At 47.7% G+C, this 19,710-nt stretch overlaps 1 protein-coding gene across 1 annotated transcript; it reads right to left on the reverse strand.

Annotated features, from left to right (window-relative positions):
- Window positions 1-2,242: 2,242 nt before the first annotated feature.
- Window positions 2,243-19,401, reverse strand: slc38a5b (solute carrier family 38 member 5b). The gene is made up of 16 exons (XM_083919473.1): window positions 19,188-19,401; window positions 14,077-14,210; window positions 13,870-13,939; window positions 11,034-11,149; window positions 9,551-9,624; window positions 8,616-8,708; window positions 8,371-8,452; window positions 8,053-8,135; window positions 7,784-7,842; window positions 7,363-7,479; window positions 7,056-7,135; window positions 5,231-5,331; window positions 4,967-5,091; window positions 4,613-4,757; window positions 3,355-3,458; window positions 2,243-2,978 (listed from the first exon to the last, which is right to left on the reverse strand). Exons 2-16 carry the CDS (start codon window positions 14,139-14,141, stop codon window positions 2,874-2,876), a joined length of 1,419 nt encoding a protein of 472 aa, XP_083775599.1. The 5' UTR covers window positions 14,142-14,210; window positions 19,188-19,401; the 3' UTR covers window positions 2,243-2,873.
- Window positions 19,402-19,710: the final 309 nt, after the last annotated feature.

The following is a 19,710-nucleotide window of genomic DNA, read 5'->3' on the forward strand; positions in this document are numbered from 1 at the left end:
ACATTTATAAAGTGAATCTAGTTGTTGCCGCTCTGTTGTTCTGTTGTTACGCCATTTTCCAGTTTGAATTAAGTCCCGTCTCTCCCGCTACGTAGACAGAATGGCGGCGGTTGAGGCCGTTGAGTGTCCATTGATCCACATTCCAGGGTTTGGCGTGACCGGTGTGAACGCACTTCCACTCTCAAAAAAAGCCAGTTTGAGGGTGAAAGTGCGCGATTTGAGACATAGTATTAGACCCTTTAAAAGATGGATGTAGCGAGGTTCGTTCTCTCAAAAAAGGGCATGTATGTGACGATGGGGGGGAGGGGCAACTGTGTTTGTAATGAACAGCATTGTTGTGTGAGATTAGTGCCGGTTTGCCAATGTGAGTGACCCATAATGTGAAAGAACGTGGAACGTAACATCCCATCAGGTTTGTAATGTAGGGCATGGCTGCGCGCCGCCGGCTGAGAGAGCACATTACTGCAGCAGCCGGAGCTGCAGAGACGACAGGGGAGCATCTGCACACTGCACATCAGAGGCCGTCCGCTCTAAACATCTTACCTCACCACCGCGGGGGATTCCTCAACAGCACTTAAAAGTTCCTGACTTAGAGCGTCCTCGGAAAAACGCCTCAGGAAGCTGCCGTGACCAACGTTTACTGGGACCACAGACGAAGCGTCTCCGTCAGCTCCGTTCTCTAACTTGATCCAATCGTCCTCGCCTACGGGAGTCTCCATCTTGTTTTTGACTCCGCCTCATTTCCTCTGACCAAAAAAGGGCATGTATGTGACGTTAGGGGGAGGGGCGTACGTCCATCTGGCTGACGTTTACCTCCGAGGAGAAGTGAGGGCCAGAGGCTAGCTGTCACTCAAGAGGCCACGCCCCTAATTATTCATAAACTTTAACCTCCAATAAAATAAAAACTAGCCCCTCCCCCTCAGTGTTGCCATGGAGATCTGAGCTAAACACACAGACTAGAATGTTCTTTTGTCCTTAAACAGGTTTAATGATGCTGTGTAAACGGCTGTTTAACATGGGGCTCAATGAGAAACTGCTCTGTTATGAAACCTGCCCCTAGTGGACACTCAGAGAACTGACGCTGACGGAGCTTCCTGATTGGATCAAACAGGAAGTCTCTGTGGGCGGGGCTTGGTTTCAGTGTCATATGCCCATTCTGTGTTGAATAAAAAACTGTTCCAGGGGCAGTTAATCCTCTCTATCAGCATAAACCAATTAGTAAGTGGATAATACCCACTTAGAAATGGATTAGTGCCTTTCTGCCTTCAGTGGACAAAGAGCTTCTGTCTACGCCAGTTAGCATCAGCACTGCACACTGAAGGCGTTAGCTGTTAGCAGAAACACACTGTTTTCTGTGCCTTATGGCAGTAGAATCAAACGTTTGACAGAACGCGGGGTGTGCTCTTTGTAAGTGGCACATATGATGAGCAGTGGCTTCACACCAGTCCGTTTATGCCACTAAAATAAGTTTGACACACCGTTATATAGCGACAATAGCAGCCAGTAAGGAGAAAACTGCCACCTACAGTTGGTAGTTAGAAACCAATATACAGTTAACTGGCTTATCAAGTGGTTTCTGACCATTTCAAAGCCTTTATAATGTCCTTTAATGTGTAAAATTAACTTGTGATTGATAAAGGTTGACTCTGTAGAATGAGCAGAACAGCTCCATCTAGTGTCTCAAGATCTTAGTGGCAACAACAAAAAAGAAGTCCAGCAGTGGGGTTGCCAGGTTGGTCAGACCCGGCCCAGTAGCTCCAGGAGACCAGAGTCTGTTTGAGCCTGTTTGAACCTGTCCCCTCCAGAAAATCACAGCATCAAAACAAGGATTAGAGGAGTTTGACTGACGGTTAGCGTTAGCCGTTAGCGTTAGCCGTTCCAGCTAAGTGCAGAGGAAAGTGATGTTAGCATCAAGGAGCAGCGTAGCCATGTGGGCGTGCGTTTGAATGGCGTTCCTCTCCTTTCTCTCAGTCCATGAAGTGAATGCTCGGCCTATAGTGACTCTGGTTGTTGCCCGTCTCCGCTCACTCAGCTGCTGGGACAAAGAAGCAGCTGCAGGATTGGCTAACTCCATTTCACCCAGTGCCAGCCTACAGTAGCTGCACCCAACAACAGACAACCCTGGCAACCAGCAACAATGGAAACACAACGGGACAGAAAGTCATTGTCAAACCCGTCAACCTGTAAAAGAAAAACACTTATATTGAGTCATAAACTGAACCAAACAGACACGTTTCATATTTTCTGAATTTTTATTAAACACTGTCCAGAAAAAAACAAGAAAATCAGAAATGAATCACAAAATGAAGAGTTTCACAGTTGCATGAACTTCATGTCTGACCGGCGGATGGAAGCAAAACGATGCCTCCACTTTGCCAAATACTGCTCTGCAGATGACGTCACCTCGGACTCTCAGACAAACACTTAATTGTCAGTTATTGGACTTCAATGTTACCGTGATGGGATCTATTTTTAATAGTGTTTTATCAAAGCACATGTGCACCTTTGCTGCTAATTAAACGGATGTTTTTAATACTGCTGTCATTCTACACCACATCTAGCCTCTGCGTTAAGGCGTTAAGCTTCAGTGGTTGAGGGGCTTCCATGGCCAACATGGTCGTCAGCTCTTCATGCAGAACAGAGGAACACCACCTGTGACGGGTCCTGGTGGTGTGTATATCCACCTGGGTGGGTGGCAGGACCAGACCGGGCTCCTCTTACCACTTTTAGAGGGATGAATTGTCTTTATGATTAATAAAACCAGTCCCACCACAGCCCGGAGCCTTCCAGCAGGAGGTCGGATCTTGCTCACCGTCCGGAGGACTGCAGGAGGGGCGCAGCAGTGGGCTGCCGTCGCGGTGGGGGGGTTTGTTTTAATGGCCACCGTGACTTCGCTTCTCTCCGCTGATCCAGTCCAGCACGATAAACGTCAGGCTCATGGTCATGAATATGAAACCCAGTGCTGAGAAACACGCCGCCTGTGAAGCCAAAGCAGAGATGTGAGTGTGAGATCACCTGAGGGGGGAACCACGAAGCTGGATTAGAGGGTAAACGAGGTGTGTTGCGCTCTAAGCCTGGGTCAGCTGTGACACGAAAGTCGCGCTCTTTTAGCGTCGCTGTATCACCATGGTAACTTAGTTGGGAGGAGGTTTTCAGCTCAGACTTAGAACTCAGTGACGTAGACTTTGGTAAAGCTACGCGCAGCTTCCTAAACTTCCTTTATGAGAGACACAGGTTCACTGTTAGATCGTCCTTGTTGGACCCTGTGTTGGTAAAGATACACAAATAAGACGTGCACTTGGGGCCCGTCCACACGATGACACCCCTGTCCGTCAGGGACAGGCGTGACCTTACCTGGATCTTTGGTCTGGAGTTCATCGGCTCCTGTTCTGTGGGGATGATGCGAATGTAGAAGAGTCCAGGAAGGATGAAGATCAGAGTGGGAGCGGTGGTTGCACCTGGACACAGAGGAGGCACAATTATGCATTTAACTGTAAAACAGAATTCACCTCAGAGAAAGCATAATGAAGGACAGTCATGGTCTATTCTCTCATGGTACCTATTTACCACAAGTTATGTCACTTCACTTTAAAGATAAGTGTTAATTCAGGATGTAGAAGCAGATGAAACACGTGTCGGCTTTAAATGATTCAGTGCTTTATGAGCCAACGTATGAAGTGTTCTTCACACAGGAGCTGAAGTCAGACCTGTTGAGACGCCAGTACAGGACTCAAGCTTCAGCTCTTTCTGACACAAACACAGATTTTTTTCCCATAGTGTAAAATCATCCCAGGGTGTTTTTCTGCAAATTGGGTCATAAAAATAATCCATCGAGACACTTTTTTTTTTTTTGTGTATGATCGATTAGCGGAGAAATCCAGGAGAGTTGCTAACAGCTGGACGTGGCTAACAGTGATTAGCTCGGGGCAGCACGGTGAAGGCATTCAAAGGTCTTTTTTAACCACTAATGCTGCTGAAAATAACAGCAAACCTCTGCAGCAGCATGAGAAGAGTCCCTACACACACAACAAAGCAGCAATGGGCTCCTTCCACTGTAATGGACTTTACTATGAGAGGAGCTGGTGCAGGGGCCAGTAGGTAAGTCTTTAAAACACTCTTTAATAAACTCTGGCTTCACTAACTACGCTGTTGCTGCTACTCTTCTCATGCTGCTGCAGAGGTTTGCTGTTATTTTCAGCAGCATTAGTGGTTAAAAAAGACCTTTGAATGCCCTCAGCGTGCTGCCCCGAGCTAACCACTGTTAGCCAGTCTCCTGGATTTCTCTGTTAATCGTCCATACACTAAAAAAATGGTCTCCATGGATTATCTGATGTACGCATTTGCCAAAAAGACGCTTTAAGGTCTGCTTCAACTCTCTACTGCACATGATCCTGATGTACGAGTGTTCTCATTTGATATGAAACTCTGAAATGGTGAATATTAAATAAACAAATGCTAATGGAAACTGATTTAATGAGAAAAATTAGAAATTAATTATCTCAATAAGAAATAAGTGACGTCATTGTTTCCAAATGTAAAGTCATTGTTCTTTTCAGATCATTTTTAGTTCTCTTGCGTTTCTTTCATATTGTTTCCAAGTCTACCGTCTCACCAGTTATGCCGAAGATGTCTCGGATGTTAGGAACGAGGATGACCAGCAGGTTGACAACGAACAGCAGACACAGGGCGATGGCGATGTGACGCAGCCAGTGGAAGGGCCTCCCTGGGAACAGCAGCTGCAGGAGGGCGCGCCGGATCTGACAGAGACACACACGTGAGGACGCACAATGCTGCTACGGCGTCACATCAAACAAAACGGCTCATCGATAGGAAAGGTTGCACACTCCTGGACTGGATGAACGCAGCTGAATTTAACAGAACCCGGCCCACATGGCTTTTTATGTGTTACAAAAGAGTGCGGAGTACTCTACGCGTGTGTGTGTGTGAAGGCCAGACGTGTTCTTACAGGAAACAAGACCACGGGTACAGTCAGAGTGACGGCCACCAGGACGGCCAGCCGCACACACAGGATCAGAGTGTCCAGGGGGTCCACCTTACTGTAGGTGTGGAGCAGCTCTGCTTCAGTGTTCTCTGCAGAGACACACACACACACACACACACACACACACACACACACACACACACACACAAATATAGAACATGCCTGTGATACCTCACTATCATTAGACTGAGCTGTGCTGCAGCTGACGTAAAGAGATATGGCTCTCACCGTAGAAGGTCAGATAGCCAAATGTGGCAGTGAAGAAGTACATGATGAACATGCCCAGGATGGAAACGTTGCCGATATTCTGCATCCTTCTCTTGGTCGGGCTTTAGGGGAACAAGATGGCAGACGTTTACGTCAAGAGAGTGAAGTTATGAAGGAAAAGTTATATATTTAAAGACGTGCTCAGACAGGTTCAGGTGAGACATTTGGTGCAGACTGATTACAACATAAAGAGATTCAGGGCCCGTCCACTCAGAGACGCTTTTTCCTGTAGCCGCACAACTTCAGTCTGGTTCAGTCTGGTTTAGTCTGGTTCAGTCTAGGTTAGTCTGGTTCAGTCTGGTTTAGTCTGGTTCAGTCTGGTTCAGTCTGGTTCGTTATCGGAGCCTGAAAACAGGATCTTTAGAAACCGGGTCCCAGAGCTGGAAGATTGTAAACCGCCCCCCCCCATGGCGTTGTGGTCTGGACGATGAAAGCTCAGACTTTGTTAAAGGACGGCGTCACGGCCCCACCTCCGACCTCTGACCCCGCGTGTGTCTTTTTGTGGTTGTTTTGTGTTTTTTTGTGGTTGTTTTGTGCGACCTCTGACCCCGCGGCGTCACACAACAACAACAGTGCTGCTGCGTGAGAGGACAGAGACGGACCCAGAGACTGTTTACTGAACTGGACTCTGAGCCACATGCATGGGACTGAATGAGGCCCAGCACAGATGTCTCCCTTTTCCCTGATGCTCTGAATAAGGAGCTAAACTGCTCTAGGCTCTGTTTCTAAATCCAGTTCTAAGAAGCTGTGAAAAGTCTCTAAATGTAGTGAGAAAGTGGCGCCTGGGAGTGCTTTGGGACAGGGAAGGGGCTCCCAGCAGCACCCTCTGCTCAGTGAGGACACTAACTGCAGAGTGAAGGGACTCCCAGCAGCCCCCTCTGCTCAGTGAGGACACTAACTGCAGAGTGAAGGGGCTCCCAGCAGCACCCTCTGCTCAGTGAGGACACTAACTGCAGAGTGAAGGGGCTCCCAGCAGCACCCTCTGCTCAGTGAGGACACTAACTGCAGAGTGAAGGGGCTCCCAGCAGCCCCCTCTGCTCAGTGAGGACACTAACTGCAGAGTGAAGGGGCTCCCAGCAGCACCCTCTGCTCAGTGAGGACACTAACTGCAGAGTGAAGGGGCTCCCAGCAGCACCCTCTGCTCAGTGAGGACACTAACTGCAGAGTGAAGGGGCTCCCAGCAGCCCCCTCTGCTCAGTGAGGACACTAACTGCAGAGTGAAGGGGCTCCCAGCAGCACCCTCTGCTCAGTGAGGACACTAACTGCAGAGTGAAGGGGCTCCCAGCAGCAGCCTCTGCTCAGTGAGGACACTAACTGCAGAGTGATGGGTGCATCAGAGTCCAGAACAGCACCAAAGTCTCCACTAAGACCAGAACCAGGGACTCCAGGCCTGGCATGTGTACTACAGCGTTTGGAGTCGCTGCACCTGGTTTTCTGTGGACGCAGAGATTCAGGAGTCGAGGCCGAGTGGACGGGAACTTTTTAAGAACGACCGGGAGAAAAGATTGTTTTCGATCGTGTGGACGAACCCTTAGTGTCTGTTTCACTGTGATTCTTATCCGACTCCACCATCTTCTTTTAACCCGGCTGATTTTCTTTCATTGAGTCGGCACCGTAGCAAAATCAGAGCAACATTAAGAAGCCAGAGATGGCGTGTTACGAGTATTCCCTTCTGTCTTTATGTCACAGTCAGTCAAGCAGGATTCATCACCTGACAGGTTCTTGCACACGTGCCGTGGAATTGCATGATGTGCACGTGAAGAACGTAAGAATCGAATACTCTTACTTGATCAGCTCGGTGTAGATGGGAAGCACTTCGGGGTGACACACGAAAGCAAAGGCCAGGATGGGAATGGTATACGCCGTCTGCAAATCAAGTAACAGAGTAACTTCACTCGGTTGCTTTCTAGGAAGCGTGCACATGAGCTCTGCCAAGTCCGTGTAATACGATGCGCCCACAAATATAGTCTGCGATCATGCACGTGTTCAGAGCACAGCGCAGTCCCCTGAACGCAGCTCATCATAGCAAGAGGAAGGAAGAGCTGACATGCAAAAGGGAGTTTGTGTGGAATTCAGGCAGTTTTCTCTCTGACCTCTTGGTTGATGGTGAATAACTTGGCCGTGCACGTGTCCTCCGTGACAGCTGCGCTCACTGAGTAGTTGCCAAACACTTCCAGAGGACAAGCGATGTTGAATCTCTTGTAGATGACCTGATGTGACAGAGAGAGAGAGTTTGAGGTTGTTACCTTTCCTGACGTTGGAAACAAAGCACAGATACATTTAGTACTATTCAGGATCTTAACTCTTCTCTACTGTGTCTCTCTCTATATACTGAGAGTTTGCTCCTAGCAGCTACTGCACACTCTCCCCATGGGAACAAACGGCACAGCAGCTGTTGATGGTAACTCATCCCTGTCCAAAGTCTTAAAGGGAAATTCCTGCGTAAAATCCTCCCAGGCTCTTTTTCCGCAAAGACACTCATCAAATAAGCCGCCATGACGACCACAGACTCACCGCAGAGAGGAAGAAGACCATGCAGGAGAGAGAGAAGCCACTGGTGTAGCCGAGATACCCTGCAGAAGCAAGAAGACAACCCTCAGACGGACCTCAAACAACACACACACTCGAGGCACACACACAGGTTACAGGAGTGTCACTGAAACACATTTGATCATAGCGTTGTTGTCTGCATCATATTAGAGAGCAGAAGGAACACTCTGGCTTTGTGAAGGTGCATTAAATTGAGTTAACACAGTTTGAATGATGGACAGTGAACGCCATACCCAGGTGTTTCATCAGGGCCAGCGGGAGGATGATGCAGATGGTGACGATGATGATGAGGTAGTTTCCATTCATGAACCAGTCACTGGGTGCAGAACACAAAACATCACATTCAGCTAAGCGTGTTTGTAAATCAGGTATAGATCTTAAAGAGCTTCAGTGAAAACCAACGGGCTCGGAGTAGACCGGGTAAATAAGTCAGGAAGTGCTGAGAAACAGAAGAACTCGTTGTTGCTGGACCTCCTGGAACGGGCCCACGGACGAAACCGATGTTGAACTTCATGCATTGAGTTGATTTCACAGTGGCGAGCGGTACTCACTCAGAGCTGGATGTCTGGCCCAGGAAGGCCTGGATGACGAGCGGTAACTCCGATTTGACTATGAACAGGTAGCTGGACATGGCTGCAGGGGAGGAGAACAGAGACAGCCTGAAGGAAGAGGGTTTGTTCGTGCAAATGGTCCCATGTGTTTACGTGTTCCCTCCAAACAAGGATGTTCTGGCAAATTTGGTTCCCTTGGCAACATTTCAATGACCATCCCTACAGTGTACCCCAGTGTGCCTTACCTCCAATGTTATGCAGCGTGATGATGACGCCTGCTACAATCTTCCCTGGATGACCAAACGCTCTCATGCCGAGCTGCTCGTAGGCTCGAATACCTGAGCAACAACAAAAACACCTTAAAGGGAAAATCCTGCGTAACATCATCACAGGGTCAAATGCACTCATCAAATAAACCATGGAGACAGTTTTTCAACTATTAACTGAGAAATCCCAGAGAGTCGCTAACAGCCGGGCGTGGCTAACAGTGGTTAGCTCGGGGCAGCACGGTGAAGGCATTCAAAGGTCTTTTTTAACCACTAATGCTGCTGAAAATAACAGCAAACCTCTGCAGCAGCATGAGAAGAGTCCCTACACACAAGAAAGCACCAACAGCGTAGTTAGTGAAGCCAGAGTTTATTAAAGAGTGTTTTAAAGACTTACCTACTGGCCCCTGTACCAGCTCCTCTCATAGTAAAGTCCATTACAGTGGAAGGAGCCCATTGCTGCTTTGTTTTGTGTGTAGGGACTCTTCTCATGCTGCTGCAGAGGTTTGGTCGATGAAAAGATTCAAAAACAGTCGACAAGACGCACAAAAACTCCGAGGTCTACGGAAAGATCTGGAAACAAAGCCACGCATCGCCATGACGTCATCAATGCGTGTGACGTGTTACGGCGTGATGACGTATAGGCAGCAAGAAGCATTCTCCGAGGCCCAGGTAGTGTGAGTACAAACGGGCCTGGAGGGGGGGGCAAGGACCCTAAAGCACGGGGCACGGGACGGAGGCACAGTGGGAGGGCGCCCTTAGACACCGTTCTGGGGTGTCACTGATTCTGACACCTGCACAGGACGTACAGACACTAGAGGGGGCGTGAAGGGACAAAGAGAACGGCCTTTTGAAGAGTTTAAACTCTGAAACTGAAACATTTCTGGCATTTTCCACATTTAAAGAAGCCTCACCCACGACTCCAGCACTGCAGAGCAGCAGGTGGACGGAGTAACAGGACAGGCAGGCGATGCACGTCAGCAGGACCCTGTGAAACACAGACAGGTACAAGGCAATGTCATTAATGTCACTTCTTACATGTCGACAGGTTCAGTCTTTTGTTATTAGCTTCATCTTCAGTGCTCAAACCCAGAGGCGGCTGTTCCCGTGTGGCGGTCACTGGAGAGAGCTGGTCCACTTGACAAACACAGTTCATACATCAGTTTCTTTGTTGCTGTACCAAAATCTCAAAGGCTGCGTCATCTTCAAAGACTGAGTCGTCCATAAAGGCTCAACATGGTGTCAGTTAAACGGCCCTTCTACATAAGTGCGTTTCCATCAGAGTTTCAGGCCACGCCCTCTCAAAATGGCCGTTCACTCTGCGTGTTTACATTAAAATAAAAGGCCCCAGAGGGATTTAGAGACTCTGGAGGTGACGCATCACTCTGAACGGGTTTGGATCTCCGGTGATCAGCTGATCAGTGACACAGCTGATCAGTGATCAGCTGATCAGTGACACAGCGGAGCGCCGTTCCTCCTCAAAGTGAGAAACACAGAGTAGTGTCAGTTTGGTTTAAGGTGGACGTGTGATTCACAACGTCAACTTATGGACAAGGAACATGAGAGAAAACAGTCCACCTTAAAAATTCTGGGTCCTCGGTAATCGAGACGCTAACAGCCGGACGTGGCTAACAGTGGTTAGCTCGGGGCAGCACGGTGAAGGCATTCAAAGGTCTTTTTTAACCACTAATGCTGCTGAAAATAACAGCAAACCTCTGCAGCAGCATGAGAAGAGTCCCTACACACACAACAAAGCACCAATGGGCTCCTTCCACTGTAATGGACTTTACTATGAGAGGAGCTGGTACAGGGGCCAGTAGGTAAGTCTTTAAAACACTCTTTTAATAAACTCTGGCTTCACTAACTACGCTGATGCTGCTTTGTTGTGTGTGTAGGGACTCTTCTCATGTGTGTGTGTGTGTGTTTGTGTGTAGGGACTCTTCTCATGCTGCTGCAGAGGTTTGTGTTATTTTCAGCAGCATTAATATTTTGTGCGTAAACACAGACGTGTGTGTTCTCCTGGTTCCTGCTCCGTGTCAACAACAACAAAGTGTTGTGTAATATTTGCTCGGTCTCCTCTGGTGTGTGTGTGTGTGTGTGTGTGTGTGTGTGTGTGTTTGTCTACAGTCTGTTTTCAGGGACCCACTGTGTTACAAACGTGTGTGTGTCACGTTCAGTCGTACTCTGTGTACCAAAGCGTGTGTGTGTGTGTGTGCGTGCGTGTGCGTGTGTGTGTGTGTGTGTGTGTGTGTGTGTGTGTGTGTCTCTCTCTCTCTATGTGTGTGTGTGTGTGTCTCTCTCTGTGTTCGTGTGTGTGTGCGTGCGTGTGTGTGTGCGTGCGTGCCTGTGTGTGTATGCGTGCGTGCGTGTGTGTGTGTGTTTGTGTGTGGTACTCACAGGAAGAGCACGATGCCCGTGTTGGACATGGCGTAGGACAGACCCAGGATGCCGCTGCCCATGATGGCGTTGCTCAGGTTGAACACAGACATTCCCAAAGAGGTTTTACCCTCAAACTGGAAAACACACGACACTGGAACATTAACCTCTGACACAAGAACCGGATCGACTCCATGTTAGGATGCATATAAACATAACAACAACAACAACAACAATAACAATAATAGCAAACCTGCTCATCTCATGAGCTCAACAGTCTCTTCTGTTTCACTTCAATCCACCAAAGAAACCAACGTGACGGTTCAGACGCTGCTCAAACGTCACCAAACTGAACTGAGAGTGAAACACGACGCAGCTCAGAGATCAGGAGGCAGAGTTATCGGGGGTTGAAGGCCGTTCTGGAGGGACGGGTTTCATCAGGGATGTGAAGGAGTGGTGGTCAGGGCAGACGCGGATGTGAGATCCAGAGGGGGGGGCAGCGCGGTACTGTGTTCGGTCCTGACGGGTGGGAGAAGAGGTTTGTGATGGAGGAGCGAAGGTTACGGGGGCGTGATGGAGGAGGGCTTTGGACCGGATGCGTTGGGGAACATTACATCACAGTCCCTGTATAGCAGGGGTGTCAAACTCAGGCCCGTGGGCCAAATCTGGCCCGTGGTGTATTTATATTTGTCCCTAAGATCATATCCAGGTTCTGTGAGAGCTGGCCCGTGAGTTTAAAGCACACACACGTCTACTTTTCTGTTCACACACATGAGCATCCATGCTCCCAGTCTCTGCAGACACACCGAATCCACCCCTCCCCAAAAACGCCCCAAAGAAAGATGGAGGACAGGAGCTTTCAGCAGATGATCTGTGTGTGAAGGTAAAGAGCTGTTTGTCACCGTGGCTGTAACCAAAGAATCAAACAGAAGAAACACCACGACACACACACACACACACACACACACACACACACACACAAACACCACGACAAGAACAAGGAGCTGCACTGGAAAGAGTCAACGTTACACATCTGCAGAGAAGGAACACATGCACATTTGCACATTTGCAGTCTTTGTTTTTAGTAAAGAAAGAAGTGTTCCGGCCCGGGCGACTAGAGGGTTGTCTGCCCGGGTTGGGGGGGTCTCTGTGGCGGTGCTCCCTGTGACCTTGGACTAGGATCTCTCCCGGTGTGGTTGCCCCCCCCCCCCCCCCCCCCCCCCCCCAAAGGCAGCTTCCTCTAGCCTCCTCTGTACCTCAGGTCTCGCTGCCCGGCCGAGTCTCTGTAGTGACAGCTAGTGTTTGTGTAGGTGTGTGTGTGTGTGAGCGTGGCTGTGTGTGTGTGTGTATGAACATATACATATGTGTGTGTGTGTCTCTGTGCACGACTGTGGGGGTGGGAGGGTTCTTTTAACTTTCTTCTCCTGGTTTTATTTGATGTTTCTCTTTTTCTCTGTGAGGCACTTTGCAAGACTTTGTCCCAGTTTTTGAGTTTGACACAGCTGCAGTTAAGTATTTGGTGTCACCTCATCATGCTACCACGTCTACAGAAGCCTCTGATAAACTACTCTTCTGCATTAGCGTTCTGCTTTAGTGAGTCGAGTTCATAACTGTCACATGTGAATATCAGGCAAAAGTGGCGTTTCCAAACAGTGGAGTACCCAGAACACGGCGCCGCCTCCGACTGATAGGGCCAGACGACTGATAACTGATGACTGCGACAGGAAACATGACACTACACACACTGCTCTGAGACACACACACACACACACACACACACACACACAAACACACACACACACTGAGCTATTCCTGAATGCAGATACGTTATATAGTGCCCTGTGCACCGGTGCCAGCCTGTCTGTCACTAACGTGCACTTTTCAACAGCTCCCTGATGAGCTGAGCCGCCTTAAAGGTTTAATACGTAGAATCTTTATTAAAAACTATACTTTTTAAAATAATAACACACCCACGGGCGTTTTGAGGGAAACAGAATGAAAGTTTTGCTTTTCCATTAAAAATAAATTTAGTCTGAATTCATAATGAAAAAGAATTAATTTGACGGGTTTGACGATGACTTTCTGTCCCGTTGTGTTTCCATGGTAGCAGCCAATAGCGTTGGCGTTGCTGGTTGCCAGGGTTGTCTGTTGTTGGGTGCAGCTACTGCTATTTGTCCCAGCAGCTGAGTGACGGGAGACGAGTCAATATAACGCGTCCCTGCCACTGAAGAGGACACTTTAGCACATGTTTTGGCTCCTAGAGGACACTTTAACACACATTTTGCCTCCTAGAGGACACTTTAACACACATTTTGCCTCCTAGAGGACACTTAATCACAAGTTTTGGCTCCTAGAGGACACTTTAGCACACGTTTTGACTCCTAGAGGACACTTTAACACACGTTTTAGCTCCTAGAGGACACTTTAACACACATTTTAGTTCCTAGAGGACACTTTAGCACACGTTTTGGCTCCTAGAGGACACTTTAGCACACGTTTTGCCTCCTAGAGGACACTTTAGCACACGTTTTGGTTCCTAGAGGACACTTTAGCACACGTTTTGGCTCCTAGAGGACACTTTAGCACACATTTAGGTTCCTAGAGGACACTTTAACACACGTTTTGGCTCCTAGAGGACACTTTAGCACATGTTTTGGCTCCTAGAGGACACTTTAGCACACGTTTTGGCTCCTAGAGGACACTTTAGCACACATTTAGGTTCCTAGAGGACACTTTAACACACGTTTATGCTCCTAGAGGACACTTTGGCACACGTTTATGCTCCTAGAGGACACTTTAGCACATGTTTTGGCTCCTAGAGGACACTTTAACACATGTTTTGGCTCCTCACACTCACATCTGTGAACTGAGCTCTCTTCGACGCATCACTCTTGTGTGGCAGGAAACTCTCCTCCTCAGGTGGGATTCTGCATCCATCACAAACAAAAACAAACAAACAAACAAACAAACAAACAAACAAACATGGCACAACTTTGAATAATATGAACATACTAAATCACCAAGAATCCCTGAGTCAGCAAAGCGGTAAAGACAGGACACCTACCCGTCCTCCACAGGCACAGCCGCATCGTGGTGGTGATGACCATTGGATGGCTTCTGCAGTTCCATGGTTACGACGGGAACATGGGCTTCTCACGTATTCGCTCCAAAAGATGAAAACGTAAAGAAGGGGGGGATCTGGAAAACAGGAAACCGTGCAAACAGCTTAGAAACACGTCATATTGAACACTTTCACAGTGAACAGGTTTATACTGACTGTAGAAAGGTGTTTTGCGTGTGTCGTCTGTTGCCATGACGGTTAAAAACAGGGGTACAAACACTGGCTGGTGACTGTTACGGTGTATTTTTAGCCAGGTTAGCACGGCCCTGGGGGGTCGGGGGGGGGGGGGGGGGGCTGTCTGCTCCACACTCACATCATAAAAACCATGAATTTGATGCAGACACTAACGAGAACGCACCTCGATTTATGACAAACGCCAAAATGCATTTATTTAAACAATCATAAATCCCTAATGTGTGAAAGCAGCAGCCGTCCACACGCTCCAGGTTCAACACTGTGACGATGTTCTGGTCATATTCGACTTTTATATATTTGTACTTTTAAAAATGTACCCGAACATTCAGACTCAGTCTTCTCTGTATTGATTCTTTGGGATGAACTCCTGCAAGGAAATGAAGTTTTCAGCAGCTTAAAAAACACGAGGGAGGAATAAAAAATACAGTAAAGGAAAAACAATAAATATAGAAAGTATAAAAAACTATAAATTCTTAGTAAATAGATATAGAAATTATAATAAACAATAAAAAATAAACTCTTATATGAGGTAGATTTAAGAAAACAGGTCAAATCAAATTCATAGAAAGTTAAAATCAGATAAATTTAATGTTTCAGATCAAATATGTTCGACTGTTTGTGACAGAAGAAGAAGAAGAAGAAGAAGAAGAAGAGGAGAAGGAGGAGGAAGAGGAGGAGGAGAAGAAGAAGAAGAAGAGGAAGAAGAAGAAGAAGAAGAGGAGGAGGAGGAGAAGAAGAAGAAGAAGAAGAAGAAGGAGAAGAGGAGAAGGAGGAGGAAGAGGAGGAGAAGAAGAAGAAGAAGAAGGAGGAGGAAGAAGAAGAAGAGGAAGAAGAAAAGGAAGAAGAGGAAGAAGAAGAAGAGGAAGAAGAAGAGGAGGAGAAGAAGAAGGAGGAGGAGGAGGAGGAGAAGAAGAAGAAGAAGAGGAGGAGAAGAAGAAGAAGAAGACGAAGGAGAAGAAGAAGAAGGAGAAGAAGAGTTAGAAGAAGAAGAAGAAGAAGAAGAAGGAGAAGAAGAGTTAGAAGAAGAAGAAGAAGAAGAAGAAGTGTCTCATTGTTTCAGTGACTCTGTTGAAACAAACTAACGCACTTTAACACTTTGCTGAACCTCAGTGAGGACGACGCCGACGTGGCTCTAAAGATAAGAGTGTGGAGTGAAGCAAGCGTGTGTGTGTGTGTGTGTGTGTGTGTGTGCGTGTGTGTGTGTGTGCGTGTGTGTGAGTGTGTGTGCGTGTGTGTGTGTGTGTGCGTGTGTGTGTGTGTGTGTGCATGTGTGTGTGTGTGTGTGTGCGTGTGTGTGTGTGTGTGTGTGTGTGTGTGTGTGGGGGGTGTATCTGCTCTCTTTAGGCCTCACAGACGACAGACGCAGTGATAACAGCTGAGCATGACCCCTCTGCTCAAACACGCCGAGCTGCCTCCTCACACACGCGCTGGCGTTCTGTACACGAGTCACATGGACCCTATTTGTAAATACTGATCCTGCATCAGTTCATACGTTCATGTTTCACAGAGAGGGATTCAAAGGTTGGATATGACAATGACTTCCTGTCCCGTTCTGTTTCCATGGTAGCAGCCAATAGCGTTGGGCGTTGCCGGTTGCCAGGGTTGTCTGTTGTTGGGTGCAGCTACTGTAGGCTGGCACTGGGTGAAATGGAGTTAGCCGATCCTGCAGCTGCTTCTTTGTCCCAGCAGCTGAGTGAGCGGAGACGGGCAACAACCAGAGTCACTATAGGCCGAGCATTCACTCCATGGACTGAGAGAAAGGAGAGGAACGCCATTCAAACGCACGCCCACATGGCTACGCTGCTCCTTGATGCTAACATCACTTTCATCTGCACTTAGCTGGAACGGCTAACGCTAACGGCTAACGCTAACTGTCAGTCAAACTCCTCTAATCCTTGTTTTGATGCTGTGGTTTTCTGGAGGGGACGGGTTCAAACAGGCTCAAACAGACTCCGGTCTCCTGGAGCTACTGGGCCGGGTCTGACCAACCTGGCAACCCCACTGCTGGACGACGATCTTGAGACACTAGATGGAGCCGTTCTGCTCGTTCTCCAGATTCAACCTTTAAGATTATGTTTGAGTAGGATCATGTATTCACGATGATGCAGCTCAGTCAGAACACACGTCTTCGGACGCCAGCGTCTCTGGAAACGACGTAACTGAAGTTCGCGGGGGGCTGTTTTCATCCTTAGTCGACTAAAACTCATGAATTATTTAGCTGAATCATGCAAAAGCTCCACGTTAAATCTTTGTTTTCCAGAGAAGAGAGAAAGTGTTTGGAAATGAGTCTTAAAGCACAAAAATAACTCATAAACTAAAGAAATCTGAACCGACTGAGACCAAAACCACTGATTAAGTGACTGAGAGCATGACTTGTACAAGTGTACATTTATAATCAACAGAGTACGTTCAGGTTCTAGGTTCTGTTGATCCATTCAAAGGTTATTTGCGACACTTTAATGGCGCTTAGAGGCAGGACGCATGTTCCAGCGTGTTACCTAGACACTGTTTAGTCGTGATCACATCCTCACACGTGAACTCTGGAGCTGCAGCGCCGGTCGAGGAGGTGAAAGTCAAACAGTTGCATGTGGCGCCCGCTCCCCTGACACTATCTGACTGTCCGTGATGCAGAGGCCCCCACCCATCCTGTGCACCAATCAGGTGCAAGGGTGTTTTTTTACCAACACTTTTTTAGCCAAAGACGCATTTACTATTGTAAACATTAACTTCTATAAAGGACTGAGAGCAGCAGCGTGTGCTTTCAGGAGGTCGTTGGCAATCAAATGATTTTTAACAACTTAAATAAATAAAACACACATTTGTCTCCTGCTCAAAATCCTGAGTCTGTGTCAGTGACCAGAACGACAGGTGTCAGTCAATTGTCCTGATGCAAATTAAGGCTTAAGGTCTGATGACAGTCATCGTAAATCGTAAGTTACACCTCAGCGTGTGCGGGAGATCGATGCAGGAGACGGGACACGTTTCACGTTTACGCTTCTGCTCTCCGTGCTGTGGTTTGTTGACAGCGCGTGTGTCGTTGTGATGCAGAAAGGAGAAGACAATAGAAACAAAATTAGAAACGTGAACATAAGGAAAAGTGTCCGTGCAGCAGTAGGAAGTACAGAGTCCCACACACACACACACTCTCATCCACACACTTTCCTCAAGATTCACCTCGAGCAATTTACCAAGTTAGAGTTTTTAAGTCTAATGGACATGTAGAGAAATATGCTCGACACTTTACAGCGACTTGCTCAACCATTTTTCCTATGAAGACTTATGCGATGAACTTAATGTTGTGCGGTGTGAGACTCTTCAACAGAGACCGTTTATTTAACACAGAGCAGCAGCTCAGTCCATAGGTGAGGCTGGGAACCAGAGGGTTGCCGGTTCAAGTGCCTGCGTTGACCATGAATGGAGTGTGGACTGGAGGCTGGAGAGGTGCCAGTTCATCTCCTGGGCACTGCCGAGCTCAGGGCGCTGGTCACTGGCAGCCACCTCGCTCTGACATCTCTCCATTAGGTGCATGTATATAGGTCCACGGTTTGTGCGAGTGTGTGTATTTCGGGCCTGTGTGTGTGTGTGTGTAACATGAATAACAATAATGGAGTGAAAAAAAATCGAATTTCCCCGTTGCAGGACTAATAAAGGAATTCTTCTTCTTCTTCTTCTTCTTGGATGAACCAAAGCATTTGTAACTTGTTCAGAGAAAGAGAAACTGGAGATTGAGAAGAAGAAGATTTGAGAAATGAACCAAAGCCACTGAGAGAAGCCGTAAGCACAGAGCTGGAGGGGACCTGGTTAGCCTAGCTTAGCATAGAGACAGGCTAGCCCGGCTCCATCCAAAGTAAAAAAACACACCTACAGGACCAACACCTGGGATACAATGATGTGTTTCCCAGTCTTTAACGGAGCTGCACTCGAAATACTGATAAATACAACCATTGCCTCCACATGGTTCCTCTACGGTGGCCCTGAAGTGCAAATTGATAGAAAACATTTCAACAGATGTTTTGTTTTCCTATTTGCTGTTGTGATTAGAGCTTCAGGGCCACCGTATTCTCACCCCAACACCTAAAATACCAACGTACTACAGTAACATGTTCGTGCTGCCTCAACGAACAACAGAGAAAAACAGACTCTGACACTGTGACACACACACACACACACACACACACACACAGAGAGAGAGCGACTTCATTCTTCTGTTGTATTAAAGTTCTGAATGTTGCGTACTGCCCCTTTAATCTGCAAACAATCAGAAATGTCACTTTTTAACAACAAAGTCACAATATGAGTTCTTGAGTGTGTTATTCTTTATGCTACCACAGTTTGCTAAAATTAGGAAAAACACATTATTTGGAAGACGATGCTTTTGTTTGACATGATCCAAAAACATCTGAATAAACCTGCAGAAAGACATTTCACAGTACAGGACACAGACGTGCAGGGTAGAGACTCTCCCACACACACTGAGGTGGAGGGAGCAGAAAACGTACAATGTGTACCTAAACGAGGCCCTGCCCTGTTTTCCAGGCATGGCATGTGTAGATCTGAGCTTATATAATACTGGCTTTTTTTAAACGCCTCATCTCTTGCACTATAATCTCAAGACGACTCGCTGCTGCACTCGTTTACAGAGAGTAAAGTCAACTTTGAGCCGGGGCTACCAAAGAACTCCCTGCAGTTGTTTCACATCTGGAGCGCAGCTGCGTAACCTGAGCGCACGGCTCGTTTAATGAGCCTGATAAACATTTCAAAATAAAGCGTCCTGAGCGCTGCCTGGTGCCTTCTCCTCGCTGTGCCTGAGCAGCCCACGTGGCAGCAGGGTATATCTCCAGACGGACGAAGGGACTTACCTCCAGGTTCAGGTCCAGCTGACTCTCTGAAGCACAGGGGGGGGGGACCTGTGTGGTGAAGTCCTGGACTCTGTGTAGTTTGGGTTGAGAGGGAAGCAACACCGGTCTGTTTTTGGAGTCCTGCAGAGAAGCGAGAGCGTCTCGGGGAGAGAGAGGTCTCGGGGAGAGCAGAGCAAATGTGGGAGCAGGCAGTGAGCAGGGAGGGCTGCTGCTGCTGAAAATGACGGTTTCAAGTTTCTGGTGAGGTCACGAGTAGAGGCACTCCTCTTCCCGTCCAAAAAAAGAAAACAAGTCGACTGAGACTTTCTCTCGGGGGCGTTGAGATGGATTGCTCTGTGGGGGCTTCACTGGGCTCCTGCTCACACACACACTGGGCCTATTGAATTGTTTCCATATCGCCCTGCCTCTGGGTTGTGGTCACAGTGGAAACGTGGTGAGGTGATCAGCACATGGTTGCATAAGAGCCTCGCTGCTGTCGGGCATTACACGCAAAACTGGAAAAAACTAGCTCCATTGGATCAAT

This window comes from Echiichthys vipera, assembly GCF_963691815.1.
Source record: "Echiichthys vipera genome assembly, chromosome: 9".
NCBI lineage: Eukaryota > Metazoa > Chordata > Actinopteri > Perciformes > Trachinidae > Echiichthys > Echiichthys vipera.